Source organism: Pelophylax lessonae (genome assembly GCF_965119305.1).
Source record: "Pelophylax lessonae genome assembly, chromosome: 1".
NCBI classification, from domain to species: Eukaryota; Metazoa; Chordata; class Amphibia; order Anura; family Ranidae; genus Pelophylax; species Pelophylax lessonae.
Window position 1 is genome coordinate 563347018 of NC_138768.1, and position 17907 is coordinate 563364924.

At 47.5% G+C, this 17907-nt stretch overlaps 1 protein-coding gene across 1 annotated transcript in view; it reads right to left on the reverse strand.

The window, feature by feature from the left end:
* Positions 1-17907, reverse strand: part of PTPN13 (protein tyrosine phosphatase non-receptor type 13) — a 541021-nt gene that overhangs the window by 387452 nt on the left and 135662 nt on the right. The window contains exon 3 of the mRNA XM_082263089.1: positions 903-1072. Coding sequence (XP_082119215.1) covers positions 903-1072 — 170 coding nt within the window. The remainder of the gene's footprint in view (positions 1-902; positions 1073-17907) is intronic.

The following is a 17907-nucleotide window of genomic DNA, read 5'->3' on the forward strand; positions in this document are numbered from 1 at the left end:
GTTGCGATACACCGATTATGGTATAATGTGGTAAAGGTGATGGAATGGCCAATCATGTCTCCAGACCTAAACCCTATTAAACATCTGTGGGCATCCTCAAAACGGAAGGTGGAGGAGCACAAGGTCTCTTAACATCCACCAGCTCCGTGATGTCATCATGGAGGAGTGGAAGAGGACTCCAGTGGCAACCTGTGAAGCTCTGGCGAAGTCCATGCCCAAGAGGGTTAAGGCAGTGCTGGAAAATAATGGTGGCAACACAAATTATTGACATTTTGGGCAAAATTTGGACATTTTTTACTTAGGGGTGTATTCACCTTTGCCAGTGGTTTAGACATTAATGACTGTGTGTTGAGTTATTTTGAGGGGACAGCAAATTTACACTGTTATAAAAGCTGTACACTCACTACTTTACATTGTAGCAAAGTGTCATTTCTTCAGTGTTGTCACATGAAAAGATATAATAAAATGTATACAAAAATGTGAGGGGTATACTCCCTTTTGTGAGATTCTGTATACTGTATTTATTATAGGTGTCAACAATCACACGTTATAAGAAGCATGGATACATTCAAGCTAAAACGGTCCAGCTGGTGTTTTACAACGCAAGGCACTGTTACCTTTTTTTATTTGGTATTCTTTTGTTTTTTAAAAAAAATTTTGTACATGTACACTTCATTCACGTCTCAGCATTTTTTTCTGCGCCACACATGGCTCCAGTATTGCAGTGTGAACAGGGCACATAGAAAGCAATGGTTTACTATGTGACCTTGCAGTGACTGGAAAGGTCTTCATGTCTATAGGTCCTTTAGGTGATAGCTTGCATTTGTTTCTGATTTATTTTCTTAATGGAAAAAGATAGTTTGTAAAGATTGCAATTGTATCATTGAGACTGAAAGACTTACCTTTTCAATATCTGCAAGAGAAGACAAGGACTTGCTTTGGAGAACCTCAGGTGCAGTGAAGGCACGCAAATCTTGATTGGAAACATTTTCATCTGTAAATGATATGCTTCCAGAGGGCAGCAGCAGGAGAGACCAAGGGGAGATAATAAATCCAAGAGCTGCAGGATCTGCTGTATAAAAAGAGAAAGACAGGGTTAAAAAAACAAAAACGAAAACAAAAAAAAAAAACAAAGAGGTTGAGAGCCCATTCACACTAGCGTGACTTGTGAGGTGACATGTGTGCCCTCAAGTCGCCCCAAGTCGCTTGACATAACAAAAGCAATGTTAATCAATCAGTGCCGTCTTAATTGGCACTACTGAAGTCGCTCCAACTTCAGAAAAGGGTCCTGTACTACTTTGAGGCGACTTGTGATCCGACTTGTCCCATATACTTCAATGGGAGTCGCCTCCTTATCTTAATTGAAGCGACTTGTTATCAGACTTTCCAGGAAGAAGAAAGATTAGCCAGGCATTCCCCACATTGCAGCCATGCCTATATGGTAATATATATATATATATATATATATATATATATATATATATATATATATATATATATATATATATATATATATATATATATATATACATATACATATACACACACACACACACATATGTAATGGTATATATATTCCATTATCTCTGCTTGGTCTGTGTGAGTGGCACTGGTGGACACTGATACGTGTCACTGGTGGACACTGATTCGTGCCACTGGTGGAGACTGATTCGTGGCACTGATACGTGTCACTGGTGGACACTGATTCGTGGCACTGATACGTGTCACTGGTGGACACTGATTAGTGGCACTGATACGTGGCACTGGTGGGCACTGATTCGTGGCACTGGTGGACACTGATTTGTGGCACTAATATGTGGCACTGGTGGACACCGATCAGTGGCACTGATACGTGGTACTGATATGTGGCACTGGTGCACACTGATTCGTGGGACTGATATGTGGCACTGGTGCACACTGATTCGTGGCACTGATACGTGGCACTGGTGGGCACTGATTCGTGGCACTGGTGGGCACTGATTCGTGGCACTGGTGGACACTGATTCGTGGCACTGATACGTGCCACTGGTGGACACTGATTCGTGGCACTGATACGTGTCACTGGTGGACACTGATTCGTGGCACTGATACGTGTCACTGGTGGACACTGATTCGTGGCACTGATACGTGTCACTGGTGGACACTGATTCGTGGCACTGATACGTGGCACTGGTGGGCACTGATTCGTGGCACTGGTGGAGACTGATTCGTGGCACTAATATGTGGCACTGGTGGACACTGATCAGTGGCACTGATATGTGGCACTGGTGGACACTGATTCGTGGGACTGATATGTGGCACTGGTGGACACTGATTCGTGGCACTGGTGGACACATATGTGGCACTGGTGGACACTGATACGTAGCACTGGTGGGCAGTGACACTGGTGGACACATAAGTGGCACTGGTGGACACATACGTGGCACTGGTGGGCAGTGGCACTGGTGAACACTGATACGTGGCACTGGTGGGCAATTAGGAAATGAGTAAAAAAAAAACAGAAAAGGGGAATTAGGTCACAACACATCATATTCTGATTGGCCAAATACAAAGTAGTCTGTCATATAAGTCGCGCAAAATTATTCACAAGTCGCGGTAAAAAGTCGCTCAGACATGGGGCGACTTATGGTTGCGGCAGTGTGAACCGGCTCTGAATGTGACAATTCAAATAACAGAAAAAAACAATGCAAGGGAAAACCAGTAAACTTTTGTTTTCTGTACATTTAGCAATTGGCTTTAGAAATTAATTCAGCTAATCAACCATACATGTCATTACTAGTCAGATGATTCTGATTAGCTTTGGTGGTATTTTATTACATGCATTTCTGAGGGATGCTAGGCTAGGTATTTGTGTAGTATAACTGTACAAACAGTTGTAGATCAAAAATACCAGTGCCGCTATAAGCCTAAAAAAAGTGTAGGGAAAAAAAACTTTTCTGTAGGCTCTAATGGGAAAGCTGTACATATCTCAAAATACCTGTACAACCCATTCCCAATGCCAGTGTTAATTTTGGCAGCAAATTTTGATTTAGTTTTAGTCCTTTGACTAAAATTGGATTTTTTGTAAGAACTTACCGTAAAATCCTTTTCTCTTAAGCTCATTGACAGACGCAGTCCTCTTTGATTAATATCAGTAGGGTTATACTGCCCCCTACAGGAGTAGGACACTAGGCAGGAAAAAACGTTCTGGCCACACCTTAGGGGCAGTCCCAGAGGGTATATCCTCTCTCTCCCTGCTACAAGGATGTTAGTTATGTCACAAAGCAGTGTCAGAGAATTTAACCCAACCCAACTCAAAAATAGAGGGGCGGGTACTGCGTCTGTCAATGAGCTTAAGAGAAAAGGATTTTACGGTAAGTTCTTACAAAAAATCCAATTTTCTCTGTCGCTCATTGACAGACGCAGTCCTCTTTGATTAATATCAGTAGGGACGTCCCAAAGCAGTGCCACAAATGAGGGGTGGGATAACGGAAATCAAAATCCAATCCAGAAGGCCCAACCGGTGCCAACTAGAAGTTTTAAAGGCTCATCAGACAAAAGGATGAGACTCAACTGAAAACCCAACAGAAAAAAACCCTCGAGGTAGACCACCGGTCTCCTCAAACAGCGGCCTGCAGAACCTTGCGGCCAAAAGAGGCATCCGCCGATGCCAGCACATCAACTTTGTAAAATTTTGTAAAGGTATGAACCGACGACCAGGTAGCCGCCTTGCAAACCTGAACCACTGACGCCTGATGGCGGAAGGCCCAGGAAGCACTAAGCGCCCGAGTGGAGTGTGCCTTAACAGGGAACGGAGGAACCCGACCCTTAATAGAATAAGCCTGTACCACCGTCTGTCTGATCCATCTAGAGATAGTCGCGGCAGACGCAGGCAACCCCTTTCTAGGGCCATCCGTGATCACAAAAAGTGAATCCGTCTTACGGAAAGATTCCGTAGTAGTCAAGTACACCCTGATCGCCCGAACCACATCCAAGGAGTGTAACGCAAACTCCCGAGGATGACTGGGCTTAGGACACAGGGAAGGTAACACAATATCTTCATTTAGATGGAAATCTGAAACCACCTTAGGAAGGAAGGATGGATTCGGACGAAGAACCACCTTATCCCTATGAACCACCAGATATGGGGAACGACAGGACAATGCGGCCAGTTCTGACACCCTGCGTGCAGAAGTGATAGCCACCAAAAAGGCCACCTTCTGGGATAAAGTAAGCAAGGGAATCTCCCTAATATTTTCAAAGGGAGGTTTCTGAAGAACCGACAACACCAAATTAAGATCCCAGGGCGGTAAGGGCGTGCACACCGGCGGAGCCAGGTGCCGCACCCCCTGGATGAAACTCCGCACCAAGGAATGAGTAGCCAGAGGCCTCTGAAAGAAGATTGCTAACAATCTTGATAGTGCTCAAGGACAGTTTCTGCTCAACCCCCTTTTGCAGAAAAGCCAATATACGGGCCACCGAGTAGGAACGTGGAGGAAACCCAAGGGATTCACACCACGCGATATAGGACTTCCATGTGCGATGATAGACTTTTCTGGAAGTCGCTTTCCTTGCTTTAATTAGAGTAGGAATAACTGAAGCCGACAACCCTTTGTCCTTCAGCACCTGGGTCTCAACAGCCAGGCCGTTAAAGCCAGCGATCGTAAAGCAGGATGGAAGATCGGTCCCTGCGACAGCAGATCCTCCCTGAGAGGAAGTCGCCAAGGAACGTCTATGACCAGCCTGACCAGGTCGGCGTACCAGGCCCGACGAGGCCAGTCCAGAGCTACCAGGATAACTGGAATTCCCTCCACCTCTATCCTGCGAAGAAGTTTCAGGCAGCAATTTGAGAGGAGGAAAGGCATACAGTAGCTGGTACTGCCCCCACGGGCGACCAGCGTGTCTGCGGCGTCCGCTAGAGGATCTCGGGAGCGAGCTACAAACCTCCGCACCTTCCTGTTGAGCCGAGATGCCAACAGATCCACATCCGGGGTGCCCCAACGAAGGCACAATTGGTGAAATACCTCTGGATGAAGAGACCATTCCCCTTGATCCAGAATCTGACGGCTGAGGAAATCTGCCTGCCAATTCTCCACCCCCGGAATGAATACCGCGGAGAGGGCTGGAACAAATCGTTCCGCCCAACGAAGGATGCTGGCCACTTCCATGGCCGCCAGGACACTCTTGGTGCCCCCCTGGTGATTGACGTAGGCCACTGCCGTGGGATCCGCACAGGGTTGCCCCGGAGCTGCTCGGTCCAGTGAATCAGACAAAGTCTGATCGCTCTCAGTTCCAATACATTTATCGGTAACCTGGATTCTTCCAGGAACCAGAGCCCCTGAGCAGATAGTCTCCTGAGAACCCCTCCCCACCCGGATAGACTGGCATCCGTGGTGACAATCGTCCAATAGATTGGAAGAAATGACTTCCCCTGACTGAGCATTGGTGATCGAAGCCACCAAACCAGAGATTCCCTGGTCCGTTCGCTCAGCCGGATCCGATTGTCCAGGAAATCGGGATTCCGGTTCCATTTGAGAAGAATCTCCTTTTGGAAAATCCAGGTATGAGACTGGGCAAACGGTACTGCCTCGAAGGAGGCCACCATCAGTCCCAGAACCCTCATGCAAGTCCGCAGAGAAGGCCAGTTGACGGTCAATAATAACTGAGTCGCCGACTGAATCTTCCTGAGTTTCTCCACCGGGAGAAACACCTTTGCTAAGGATGTATCCAAAGTTAGGCCCAGATAGTTCAGTCTCCTGGTAGGGACCAGGGATGATTTCTGCCGGTTCACCAGCCACCCGAACTCTTCCAAAGAGATCATCGTGATCTCCAAGTTTAGTAACAGAGCCTGTGGAGAATCCGCATGGAGTAGAAGGTCGTCCAGGTAGCCTAGAACCGATATGCCCCGCTGTCGCAACAGTGCCAAAACTGGGGCCAAGACCTTTGTGAAGACCCGGGGAGCAGAGGCGAGACCAAAGGGTAACGCCGCAAACTGATTATGTTTCTCTCCCACGGAAAAGCGAAGAAAACGCTGATGTCCTGCATAAATGGGAATGTGAAGATAGGCATCCTTGATGTCTATGGACGCCAGAAAATCCCCCTGATGCAGGGAGGCCATTACTGTGCGAATGGACTCCATCTTGAATTTTTGTACTTGGACAAAAAGATTGAGTGCTCTCAAGTCTAGAATTGGACGCACCTTGCCCTCTTTTCTGGGTATTGTGAATAGGTTCGAATAGAACCCCTGAAAACGTTCTGTCCAAGGAACGTGGACCACCACTCCTTGTTGCATTAAATCTGTCACTGCCCCCCGCAAAGCTTCTAAGCGGTCCGGGGATAGTCGGATATTGGAAGGGAAGAACCGCACCGGTGGAAGTGATCGAAACTCGATCTTGTATCCTGCCCGTATGACCTCTTGAACCCATTTGTCTTGAATCCTGGAGAGCCATGGGTCCGGAAACCGGTGAAAACGTCCCCCCACCCCAGATATGGGTGGGGGCGCACCTTCAGGCTGTATTGGTCTTATCTTCAGGTCTGGCAGGGCCGGACCTTTGTTTATTTGACCAGCGCCCTTTTTATCCCCCTGGGGGGGCTTTGGAGGACTTCGCCTTATCGCCCGCCCCAGAGGAGCGAAAAAATTTCTTATGAGCGGAAAAGGAAGGTCCCCGTCTACGACGCGGTGCTTTCCCCCTTAGTAGTCTGTGGTAAAAAGGTGCTCTTACCACCAGTGATACCCTTGATGATCTCATTTAAGGTGGCACCAAACAGGCGATCCCCTTGAAAGGGGAGGTTAGTCAAAGCTTTTTTGGAAGCTTGATCCGCTGACCAGCATTTTAACCACAGCATACGCTGAAGGACCACCGCTGAGATCGATACGCGCCCCATTAATGGAGCGGCGTCCAGGGCGGCGTCACAGACAAACTGTAGCGCTTGTACCATCTGCTCCAGCAAGTCCGATACTGCCGGGGGGAGACTTCTCCCCTCCAGATCTCGGCGTAACAACTTGGTCCACTCTGTCAATGTTTGTGCAACCAGAGCAATGGTGAACACTGGCCTTAAGGCTGACCCTATCAGGGAAAATATAGAGCGGGATATAGATTCCACTTTACGGTCCACTGGATCCCGAAAGGACGGAGCGTCCTCCACCGGGATAACCGTAACATTTCTCTAGAATTTCCAAACAAATTATATACTCCTGGAGTAAAAATCGAATAATATGTTATTATTATGGGTATTAACCACTTAAGCCCCGGAGGATTTGGCTGCTAAACGACCAGGGGGTATTTTGCGATTCAGCACTGCGTGACTTTAACGGACAATTGCGCGGTCGTGCGATGCTGTACCTAAACGAATTTGACGTCCTTTTTTTCCCACAAACAGAGCTTTCTTTTGGTGGTATTTGATCACCTGTGCGATTTTTTGATCATGCGCTATAAACAAAAAAAGAGCGTCAATTTTGCAAATTTGCACATTTTTTTATATGAAATTCCCCCCAAAAAAAATGTAAAAATCTAAATTTTTTAACATTTTCGGCCAATTTGTTTTATGCTACCTATGTTTGGTAAAAAAAAAAAAAAAAAAAATCGCAAAAAGCGTATTTTGATTGGTTTGCGCAAAAGTTATCGCGTTTACTAACAAAGGGAAAGATTTTTGTCATTTTTGTTGTTTTTTTTTTTTAACGCGCAATGGCGGCGATCTGCGATTTTTTTTGCGGGACTGCGACATTGGGGCGGACAGATCGGACCCTTGACTGACATTTTTGACACTTTTGGGGTTACCAGTGACATTTCTACAGTAATCAGTGCTATACATATGCACTGTTACTGTAAAAATACACTGGTAGTGAAGGGGTTAACTTTATTTGGGAGGGAGGGGCTGTGTGTGTCCCTAGGGGCGTGCTTTCTACTGTGATTGGCTGTGGCTACAGCTGTAAGGACACTGATCAACGGATCTACATAGTAGATCCGTGTGATCAGTGTCTTTACACCGAGGAGAATGACAGGCAGCTTGTTTACACAAGCTGCCTGACTTTCTCCCTCTCCCCCGCCGATCGCAGAGTCACACGCGCGGGGGGGGGGGGGTACCGTGACCGCGCGGGAGCGCGCTCGCTCCCCAGACCCTCCCAGGCTAGTGACGTACCGATACGTCACTCTGCCTGTGAGGGGCTGACCGCCGCAGTATATAGTCGTGCGGCGGTCGGCAAGCGGTTAACTACAAACACAGATTTAGCCATTGTGATATATAACATCTTTAAAATAAAAAAAATAAATAAAAAACTGTAAACTCTATTGGCTGTAATGTCATTGCACATATTACCTTAAAATATTACCAACATTAACTATTAAGAAAAAATATCAGGTAAGCCTTTTTCCTATTTTTTCTCTTTCAGCAGCTTAGTAGATGCCCCTTACCTATGCTTATGCGGTGGTGTAATACAGGTTTTAAACTTTAATGTGTGACTATTATAGGCTCTGGATGGAATTGTGTTGCCGATTTAGAAATGGCCAGCAGAGTAGTATTAATTTTGATGTCAATTTTTAATTTAGTTTTAGTTATAGTCTTATGAGTAAAATGCCATTTTAGTTTTAGTCGTATTTTAGTCTTACGACTAAAATGACATTTTATTTTTAGTTGTATTTTAGTCATCTAAATTGTTTTCGTTTTAGTCGTATTTTAGTTGACTAAAATTGTGTTAATTTAGTCGAAGAAAACATTTTAGTCGACGAAATTAACACTGCCCAATGCCGACTCTGGGTCTGCGGATATTCAAAAAAAATTGATTGATCACCCAAATCAGACACCCAGGATAAACTTACAAGATGCAAGCTTATACTCAAAAATCCATAGGAATGATAGGGAGTGCAAAGTACATACGTAGGTCCAGCAGAGAACATTTTGACAAGCGGCTCTGAGAACTGGTGAGCGATATGTTGCCTGATTGAAGATAGGTAAACATAAGGCTGGGATTGGGGGGGCACTAAATAAGCAAGATTTTTACCCACGTCTTGTTGTGCCCGACATCAGTCATCTGGACAGGAAGTATGGATACAGGCCTTCAATGGAGACTCAGATATAGTCACATAGTTATGTTGAAAAAACACATCCAAAACCTGCATATACAGAAGCTTAAACCCACAGTTAATCCAGAGGAAGGCAAAACTTTCTTATAAAGCAAGGCCCAATTTGCTCCAACAGGGGGGAAAAAAGTCCTTCCTGATCCTCTAAGACAATTGAATCAACAATGGTGTTATAAATCTTAATAGCCAGTTATTTTCTGTACATTTAGAAAATGTAAACAAGGCTGAGCATAATGGGTGTGATTGACTTGGCTTCCTGCAAAGGGAACAAAATTCCATCACTTCCCTTAGTGAAAGCACCTAACACAGTACACAAACACTGGCTAGGCACATATTTAACCCTTTGATCACCCTAGAGGTTTAACCCCTTCCCAGCCAGTCATTAGTTCAGTGACAGTGCATATTTTTAGCACTGATCACTGTGTTAGTGTCACTGGTTCCCACAAAGTGTCATAAGTGTAAGACTGATCGCCGCAATATCGCAGTCTCGCTATAAATCACTGATCGCCGCCATTACTGGAATAAAAATTTCAGTATATATCCCATAGTTTGTAGAAGCAATATTTTTTGCACAAACCAAATCAATACACTTATTGGGATTTTTCTACCAAAAATATGTAGCAGAATACATTTTGGGCTAAATCTATGAATAAATTAGATTTTTTACAATGTTATTGAATATGTTTTATAGCATGAGGTAAAACAAAATATATATATTTTTTTTTTTTCAAAATTGTTCTTGATTTATAGCGCAACAAAAATAAAAAAATGCTGTGGTGATCAAATACCACTAAAAGAAAGCTTTATTTGTGGGGGAAAAAAAAGGCATAAAAACTGAATTTTTGTAAAATCTTACCTGTAAAATTCCTTTCTCTGAGTCCTCCGACAGTCGCCGCCTCTTCATATTCGTCACATATGGGGTATTAGACTTTGCTCCGAAGGAGTAGCTAGGCAACAGAATATGTTAACATTAAAGCTTTTAACATATCCCACCCTCAAGGGGTGGTCCCCTCAGTCAATACCCTCCTACTTCCTGCAACCATATCTCAGTTTCAGTGGAATAGCAGTAGAGTATACAACCAAACCCCAAAAGAGGGGCGGGGGCGGCGACTGTCGGAGGACTCAGAGAAAGGAATTTTACAGGTAAGATTTTACAAAATTCCGTTTTCTCTTACGTCCTCCGACAGTCGCCGCCTCTTCATATTCGTCACATATGGGGACATTCCAAAGCAGTGCAAACATGAGGGGTGGGAAACGCATCCGCGCCGAAAGGCAACGCAGTCTCCGCATCAAAGAAAGGAACCTTACCAAAGGAAGGAAACCAGCTGGGCTACAGGAAAAAATAATTGCTCAACAGGAGCAACAACCCAGGAAAAGACAAAGAACCAGGGGATAAAAAACTTATCCCAACAGCCAGAGGTCCCCAACAAGGGACCCTAGGGAATTGCCGCAATAAGAACCTTGCGGCCAAAGGAAGCATCCGCCGATGCCTGAACATCTACTTTGTAGAATTTTGTGAAAGTGTGCACGGTCGACCAGGTCGCCGCCTTGCACACCTGGGCTACAGAAGCCCCATGACGACAGGCCCAAGACGTACTCAGAGATCTAGTCGAGTGCGCCTTCACAGGCACAGGGGGAACCTTCCCCTGTAAAGCATAGGCCTGTTCAATGGTCTGCCTGATCCATTTGGCGATGGTAGAGGCCGACGCCGCCATGCCCTTCCGAGGACCCTCTGGAAGAACAAACAAGGAATCCGTCTTTCGAAAAGACGCAGTCGATTTAAGGTAAACCCTTATCGCCCGAACAACATCCAAAGAATGTAGTCTCACCTCTTTCGGATGTTTAGGCTTCGCGCACAGCGAAGGCAAGACAATATCCTCATTAAGATGGAATTCCGAAACTCGCTTCGGAAGAAAAGAAGGATTAGGTCGCAAGACCACCTTATCCAAATGAACAACCAGATACGGAGACTTGCAGGACAAAGCCGCCAGCTCCGACACTCTGCGAGCCGAAGTGATCGCAACCAAAAAGGCGACCTTTTTGGACAACATAGACAACGAGATCTCCCTGATCTGTTCAAAAGGAGCACGTTGTAACACAGATAAAACGAGATTCAAGTCCCAAGGGGGCAGAGGATCCCTCCTAGGAGGAACCAGATGCCGCACTCCCTGAACAAAAGTGCCAACCAAGGAGTTGGAAGCCACGGGACGTTGAAACAGAACGGCCAGCGCAGACACCTGACCCTTTATCGTAGCCAGCGCCAAACGCTGATCGACACCTGTTTGAAGGAAGGACAGCACTCGGGAAACCGAGTACGTGCGGGGTGAAAACCCCCTGGACTCACACCAGGCAAAATAGGCCTTCCAAGTACGGTAGGAAGACTTCCTCGCGTTGATCAAGGTATGAACAACCTCCGGGGAGAGACCCTTCTCCTTCAGGACCTCGGTCTCAACAGCCAGGCCGTCAAAGCCAGCGACTGTAAAGCAGGATGGTATATCGGCCCTTGAGACAGGAGATCGTCTCGAAGAGGTAGACGCCACGGTCGACCGCCAGATTCACAAGGTCTGCGTACCAGGACCGGCGAGGCCAGTCCGGCGCCACAAGAATCACCGTGCTGCGTTCCGATTGTAACCTGCGAAGGAACCTGGACAGCAACTGAATCGGTGGAAACGCGTACATCAGCTTGTACTGATGCCACAGGGCCACTAACGCGTCCGACGCGTCTGCCCGAGGGTCGCGCGTCCTTGCCACGAACCTCCTTACCTTGTTGTTGAGACGAGACGCGAACAGGTCCACATCTGGAAGACCCCACTTCGCGCACAACATCTGGAAGACAGCCGGGTGGAGAGACCATTCCCCCTGATCCAGGGTCTGGCGACTCAGATAGTCCGCCTGCCAGTTCTCCACCCCCGGAATGTGCACCGCCGTTATCGCCGGGACATGAGTCTCGGCCCAAGTCAGAATGTCGGCCACTTCTCGAGCCGCTCGGGCACTCCTGGTGCCCCCTTGGTGGTTGATGTAGGCCACCGCCGTGGCATTGTCCGTCTGCACCCGAACCGGGCAGCCCTGCAGCCGGTCCGTCCAGCGATGAAGACAGAGATTTATCGCACGCAATTCCAGAATGTTGATCGGAAGGGAGGACTCCCCCTCCGACCAAGTTCCCTGGGCGGACAGAACGCCCAGAACACCACCCCAGCCCGACAGGCTGGCATCCGTGGTGATCACCGTCCACGAGATAGGACGAAACGACTTGCCCCCGGACACCATCGGGGACTGGAGCCACCACAGAAGGTCTCTTCTGGTGCGATGGCCCAACGAGATTAGAAGATCCAGAGATTGAGGTCGCCCGTCCCACATGGACAGGATCTCCGCTTGGAGACCCCGCGTGTGAAACTGGGCAAAGGGAATCGCCTCGAAGGCCGAGACCATCAATCCCAGACATCTCATGCACGTCCGCAGAGACGAGAGCGGAACGTCCCGGAGGGACCTGACTTCCTCCTGGAGAGTTCTGCACCGAGTCCAGGATCATTCCCAGGTAGGGAAGAGGAACCGACGGACTCAGTGTCGACTTTGGAAAATTTATCGTCCAACCAAACTCCTGCAGAGTTTGCATCGTGACAGACAGGTCCTCCTCCAGACCCTGGCTGGTCGCAGACCGAACCAGAATGTCGTCCAGATACCCCAGGACAGAAATGCCCTGGGCCCTCAATAATGCCAGAACTGGTGCAAGCACCTTGGTGAAAACCCGCGGAGCCGAGGCGAGACCAAAAGGCAACGCCACGAACTGGTAGTGATCCTCCGCAATGGCGAATCGAAGGTACCTCTGGTGACCCTCGAAAATGGGGATGTGAAGATACGCATCCTTCAAATCGATGGAGGCCATGAATTCCCCCGGAACCAGGGCAGCCACCACCGACCGCAGGGATTCCATGCGGAACTTGCGAACCCGCACAGAGCGGTTCAGAGCCTTCAAGTCCAGAATTGGACGAACCTTGCCCTCCTTCCTGGGCACGGTGAACAGATTGGAATAAAACCCCCGAAATCTGTCCCGATGAGGCACCGGAACCACCACTCCCTGAGCCCTCAGGTCCCGCACCGCCAGGTGCAGGTCCCGTAAACGCTCCGGAGACAGCTGAAGATTTGAGGGAAAAAAATCTGCTCTCCGGCCGAGAGAGAAACTCGATCTTGTAACCAGATCGAACGATCTCCTGAACCCATCTGTCCCGCACGCGGGCCAACCAGGGTTGAAGAAAACCGAGCAAGCGTCCCCCCACCCCAAAACTGGGTGAGGGCGCCCCTTCAGGCCGCACTGTCCTTAACAGCGCGCTGAAAATCATCATTGCAGGGAAAAACCTGCGGCGTCCTGCGTTTTCTCTGCGTCCCATAAGCCGCCAAGGCAGCGGGGGGACACACTTCATCCTGCAAACGCAGCGTTTGTTTTATGGAAGCAATCAATTCATCCATGATTGCAAGCTCTTCAGGCGAGCCAGGGGGAGAATTATCAACCCCTTCAACTTCAGCCTCCACCTCGGACCCCACTAGATCCAGGGAGGAGCGGGACCCCGATAAGGAGACCCCCGCCATAACAGCCCCATCACCTTCACCCTCAGACTCAGAGGAAAGAGAAACTCTGGGTCTCTTGGTAGAGTGAGCAGCCACCAGCATCTGCACCTGAGCAGCAAGGCCAGCCACAATAGTGGCTAAATCCCCCCCTGGGGGGGAAACAGCGGTCCCCTGGCTATCCACCAAGGCGGTAGGAAATTTGCCCTCCTGAGAATCCATTGCCCCAATATCAAATGCCGGATAATAAAGGGTTAACTGCCCCTTTAACAAGCACGGCGAGCGCAGCCCACCGCACCACACACAAGCACAACGAGACCCCCACAGGGACAATAAAACTGACACAGGCAATGGATAAGAAGGATATAACCTGAGGAGACCCTCGCCGCTGCTGCTGCCTCGATCGGTGTACCCAGGAGAAGAGGAAGTGATGTGACCAGGGCGCTCCATTAAAGCCTATGGGAGGCTACAAGAAAATGGCCGCCATGCATGTAGAACATGCGGCCGGAGCGAGTGTAGGCAAAATGGCGCCGTTTGGCGCCGAAACCGCCGCTCCACAGTACAGTAATGCACACATTTAGCCATATAGAAAAAAACATGGTAGATCGCCGCAGCGATCGCTGTATAGTGCCCAAACATGCCACAAAACATGCCCCACAGCACACAGCTTCTCACACTGACAAAGCTGACACACATAGTGTCACACAGCTCCCCCCCCCCCTTGCAGCCCACAGCATGCAGCCGAGTGATAGGGAGACAAACAGTGAGAACAGAGGCAGGTTACACAGTCCCAGACTGACACCCCCCCAGACAGACAGGTCCCCACATAGATACACTTACCTCTCAATGGCGTGGGGGACCCGCACAGGCGAACAAGCCGCTGCACATGAGGCAGGGAGAGTCGCATACAAGACGCACAAAATGGGGGTTAAGAAACCGCACAGCGTCCAGTGAGGTAGCCACCTCACCAATCATCCCTGCACCGAACAGGGATGGGTCGTTCACTGTGCCAGGAGCGTTACCTGGCTGAACGCTCGATGGCAGGCTGGGAAGCTACTGACCCACGACCTGCGACCAGGGGGATCAGCCCGAGACCCAGCCCGCATGATCCTCTTCATCAGAAGAACTAACTAAAGCTGACAAAAAGAACAGCTAAGTAAAGGTAGAGAGAAAACTCAAACAAAAAATCAAAAAAGAAGAAAGAGTCTGGGGCACAAAGCCCCAGCACAGAGAGAGCCAGCCACTCCTGACAAGCTAGACATTGAAACTGAGATATGGTTGCAGGAAGTAGGAGGGTATTGACTGAGGGGACCACCCCTTGAGGGTGGGATATGTTAAAAGCTTTAATGTTAACATATTCTGTTGCCTAGCTACTCCTTCGGAGCAAAGTCTAATACCCCATATGTGACGAATATGAAGAGGCGGCAACTGTCGGAGGACGTAAGAGAAATGGGATTTTTGTACTTACCGTAAAATCCATTTTTTTGAGTTCGACTGACAAAGCGCTCCATAAATCATAACTACTGGGTTATATTGCCTCCTCCAGGAATAGGACTAGGCAGAAGAAAAAACACCTGGCTACGCCCTTGGGCCATCCCAGCTGGTATAGAACCCCCCTCTCTGCTCTAGGTAATCAGTTATGTAGCAAGCAGTATTAGAAGTATCAGAACTCCATAGAGGGGTGGGTGCTGTGTCCATCAAACTCTGAGAAATAGATTTTTTTCGTTCATCGACAGACACAGCGCTCCATAAATCATAACTAGTGGGATGTCCAAAGCAGTGCCAAAAGAAAAATGAGGGGGGTGGGGAAAATAACCCAAGGCTAAACAGAAGACCCCTTTACCAGGACACAGGAGCCCCATGTGAAAAATAAAGGTTTAAAGAAAAAAAAAAACACCCCTCAAGAGGGAACAGCCTCTCTTAAACCTCTTAAACAGCAGCCTGCAAAACTTTGTGGCCAAAAGAAGCATCCACAGATGCCAAAGTATCTATCATCTAGAATTTCATGAAGGTGTGCACGGACGACCAAGTGGCCGCCTTGCAAACTTGCGATATTGAAGCCTGATGACGGAAGGCCCAAGAAGCACTCAGCGCCCAAGTAGAAGGCGCCGTGACAGGGAAAGGTGGAACCTGACCTTAAATGGAATAGGCCTGAGTCATCGTCTGTCTGATCCATCTGGAGATGGTAGTCGAAGAAGCAGCCAGCCCTTTTCTTGGTCCATCCGTAACCACAAAAAGCGAGTCTGACCTCAGAAAAGACTAAGTAGCTGTTAGATACAGATCATTTTTTATTTTGTATCCCGCACACTGGAAAATATATCCCGTTTGTGTATGAGTTGCTGCCGGTCCCGTCTACTTCCCCCAGTGAGGAGAAGTATTGTAATCGGAAAAAAAAATGTATAGAGGCTATGACGCTACTCTATAGGGGCGTGCCCTTGTAAGGGTATGTTCACCACACCTGAATAGTATTTACGGTTGTGATACTATTCAGGTGTGGTGAACATACCCTGCAAGCGCTCCTATAGAGTAGCGCCATAGCCCCTGAATACATACACCCTGAATCGCATGAACCACATCCAAGGTATGCAAAGGATTGGGAAACAGGGATTTCAGGCACAAGAGTTTTTTTAAAAAAAATTTTTTATTCAACAAAAAATATATTTTAAAATCATGGAAAAATACAGGCAAATAATTGTGTATTGAGGACACAGTGAGACCAAAAAATGGTCTATGCTATACAATATCTCAGTACATAGAACTTATAACAGTGATCCTGGCGGAGGTTCCCCATCCGGTGAGGACTGTGCGGAAGCTGGGAATAGCGTGGCAAGGGCCGACATACAAGCAGAGGAGACATGCTCCCTACATTAAGCTCTCGTCCTTTCCAAGTTTGATAATAGACATGGAGTGATTACCCTCACTACTATGTCACTATATATTGCCTATTTTTGAGCTTCCCAAAACGCACAGTCCTCCTCGTTAAAGAATTCCCTATGGAAATTGAGATATGTGCCTGATTACTATATGTACAGACAAAAGAAATGATATGCTCCAGATGAAGCTTTTTTGTCTAAGAAAGCGAAACATGTTGAGCAAAGGTCATATGTTACATGGTGAATGTTAATCTATACTCTCAGTTGACCCCGCTGACCGGCACCTTACTACTTGGGTGTCCGCCGGCGGTTCTCTTCTGATACCGAGTAACACGTTTCCAAGAATTATATGACTACTAATGATCTTGTACTCTGAACTGTATGTAAATCACTGTTATAAGTTCTATGTACTGAGATATTGTATAGCATAGACCATTTATTGGTCTCACTGTGTCCTCAATACACAATTATTTGCCTGTATTTTTCCATGATTTTAAAATATATTTTTTGTTGAATAAAAAAAATTTTTAAAAAAAACTCTTGTGCCCGAAATCCCTGTTTCCCAATCCTTCCAAATGAATTAGTCAATTGAGGATAGGGGCACACCCTAAATGGATACGTCATGGCCAAGATGGCTGCTATCTGTGGACACATGACTTGTAAAATAATCAAGGTATGCAAAGCAAATTCACAAATGTCCTCATACACATACAAGGGCGAATTTAGACAGGAGCCAATTCACCTAACAATTATGTATTTTGAAGTCTGGGAGAGTACCCGGTGGAAACCCTTGCAGGCTCAGGGAGAACATGCAAATTACATGCAGTTAGTGCTCTGGTTGAAATTCATACTGAGGATCCTAGTGCTGTAAGGCAAAAGTGCTAACCACTAAGCCACTGGGATTTAAAATCCCCATTCTTCTCTCTCTCCCTCACTTCCAGAGTGGATCAGAGCGATGCCCTTTGCCGATACTGACCAATCAGAATTGTTTTAATCCGTCCCACAATTTCTGCAGAGAGAAGCAGGACAAGAGCGGGAATTTCAAATCCCCCAACCGCTATACCAGCTGCATGGGCACTGACAGCTTAATATCTATGGAGGTAGGTATATACGACAAAGACTGGGGGGGGGGGGTTAGGTTTGATGGGGAGGGTGGAAGGTTTGCTGACCTTTTAGTTTTTTTCTGTAAAGGTGAACACATTTAACTCACACATGGCATAGGGCCCGTGGTTGAGAAAATTATCTGTTTGACAAAAATATATTGGCAATACGCTAGGGTCGCTGGTTCAAATCCCAACCACGGCACTACCTGCCTGGGGTCTGCCTCTTCTCCCTATGCCTGCGTGTCTTTCCTCCGGGTACTCGGTTTCCTCCCACACTCCAAAGACATGCTGGCAGGTTATTTGGCTCCTATCTAA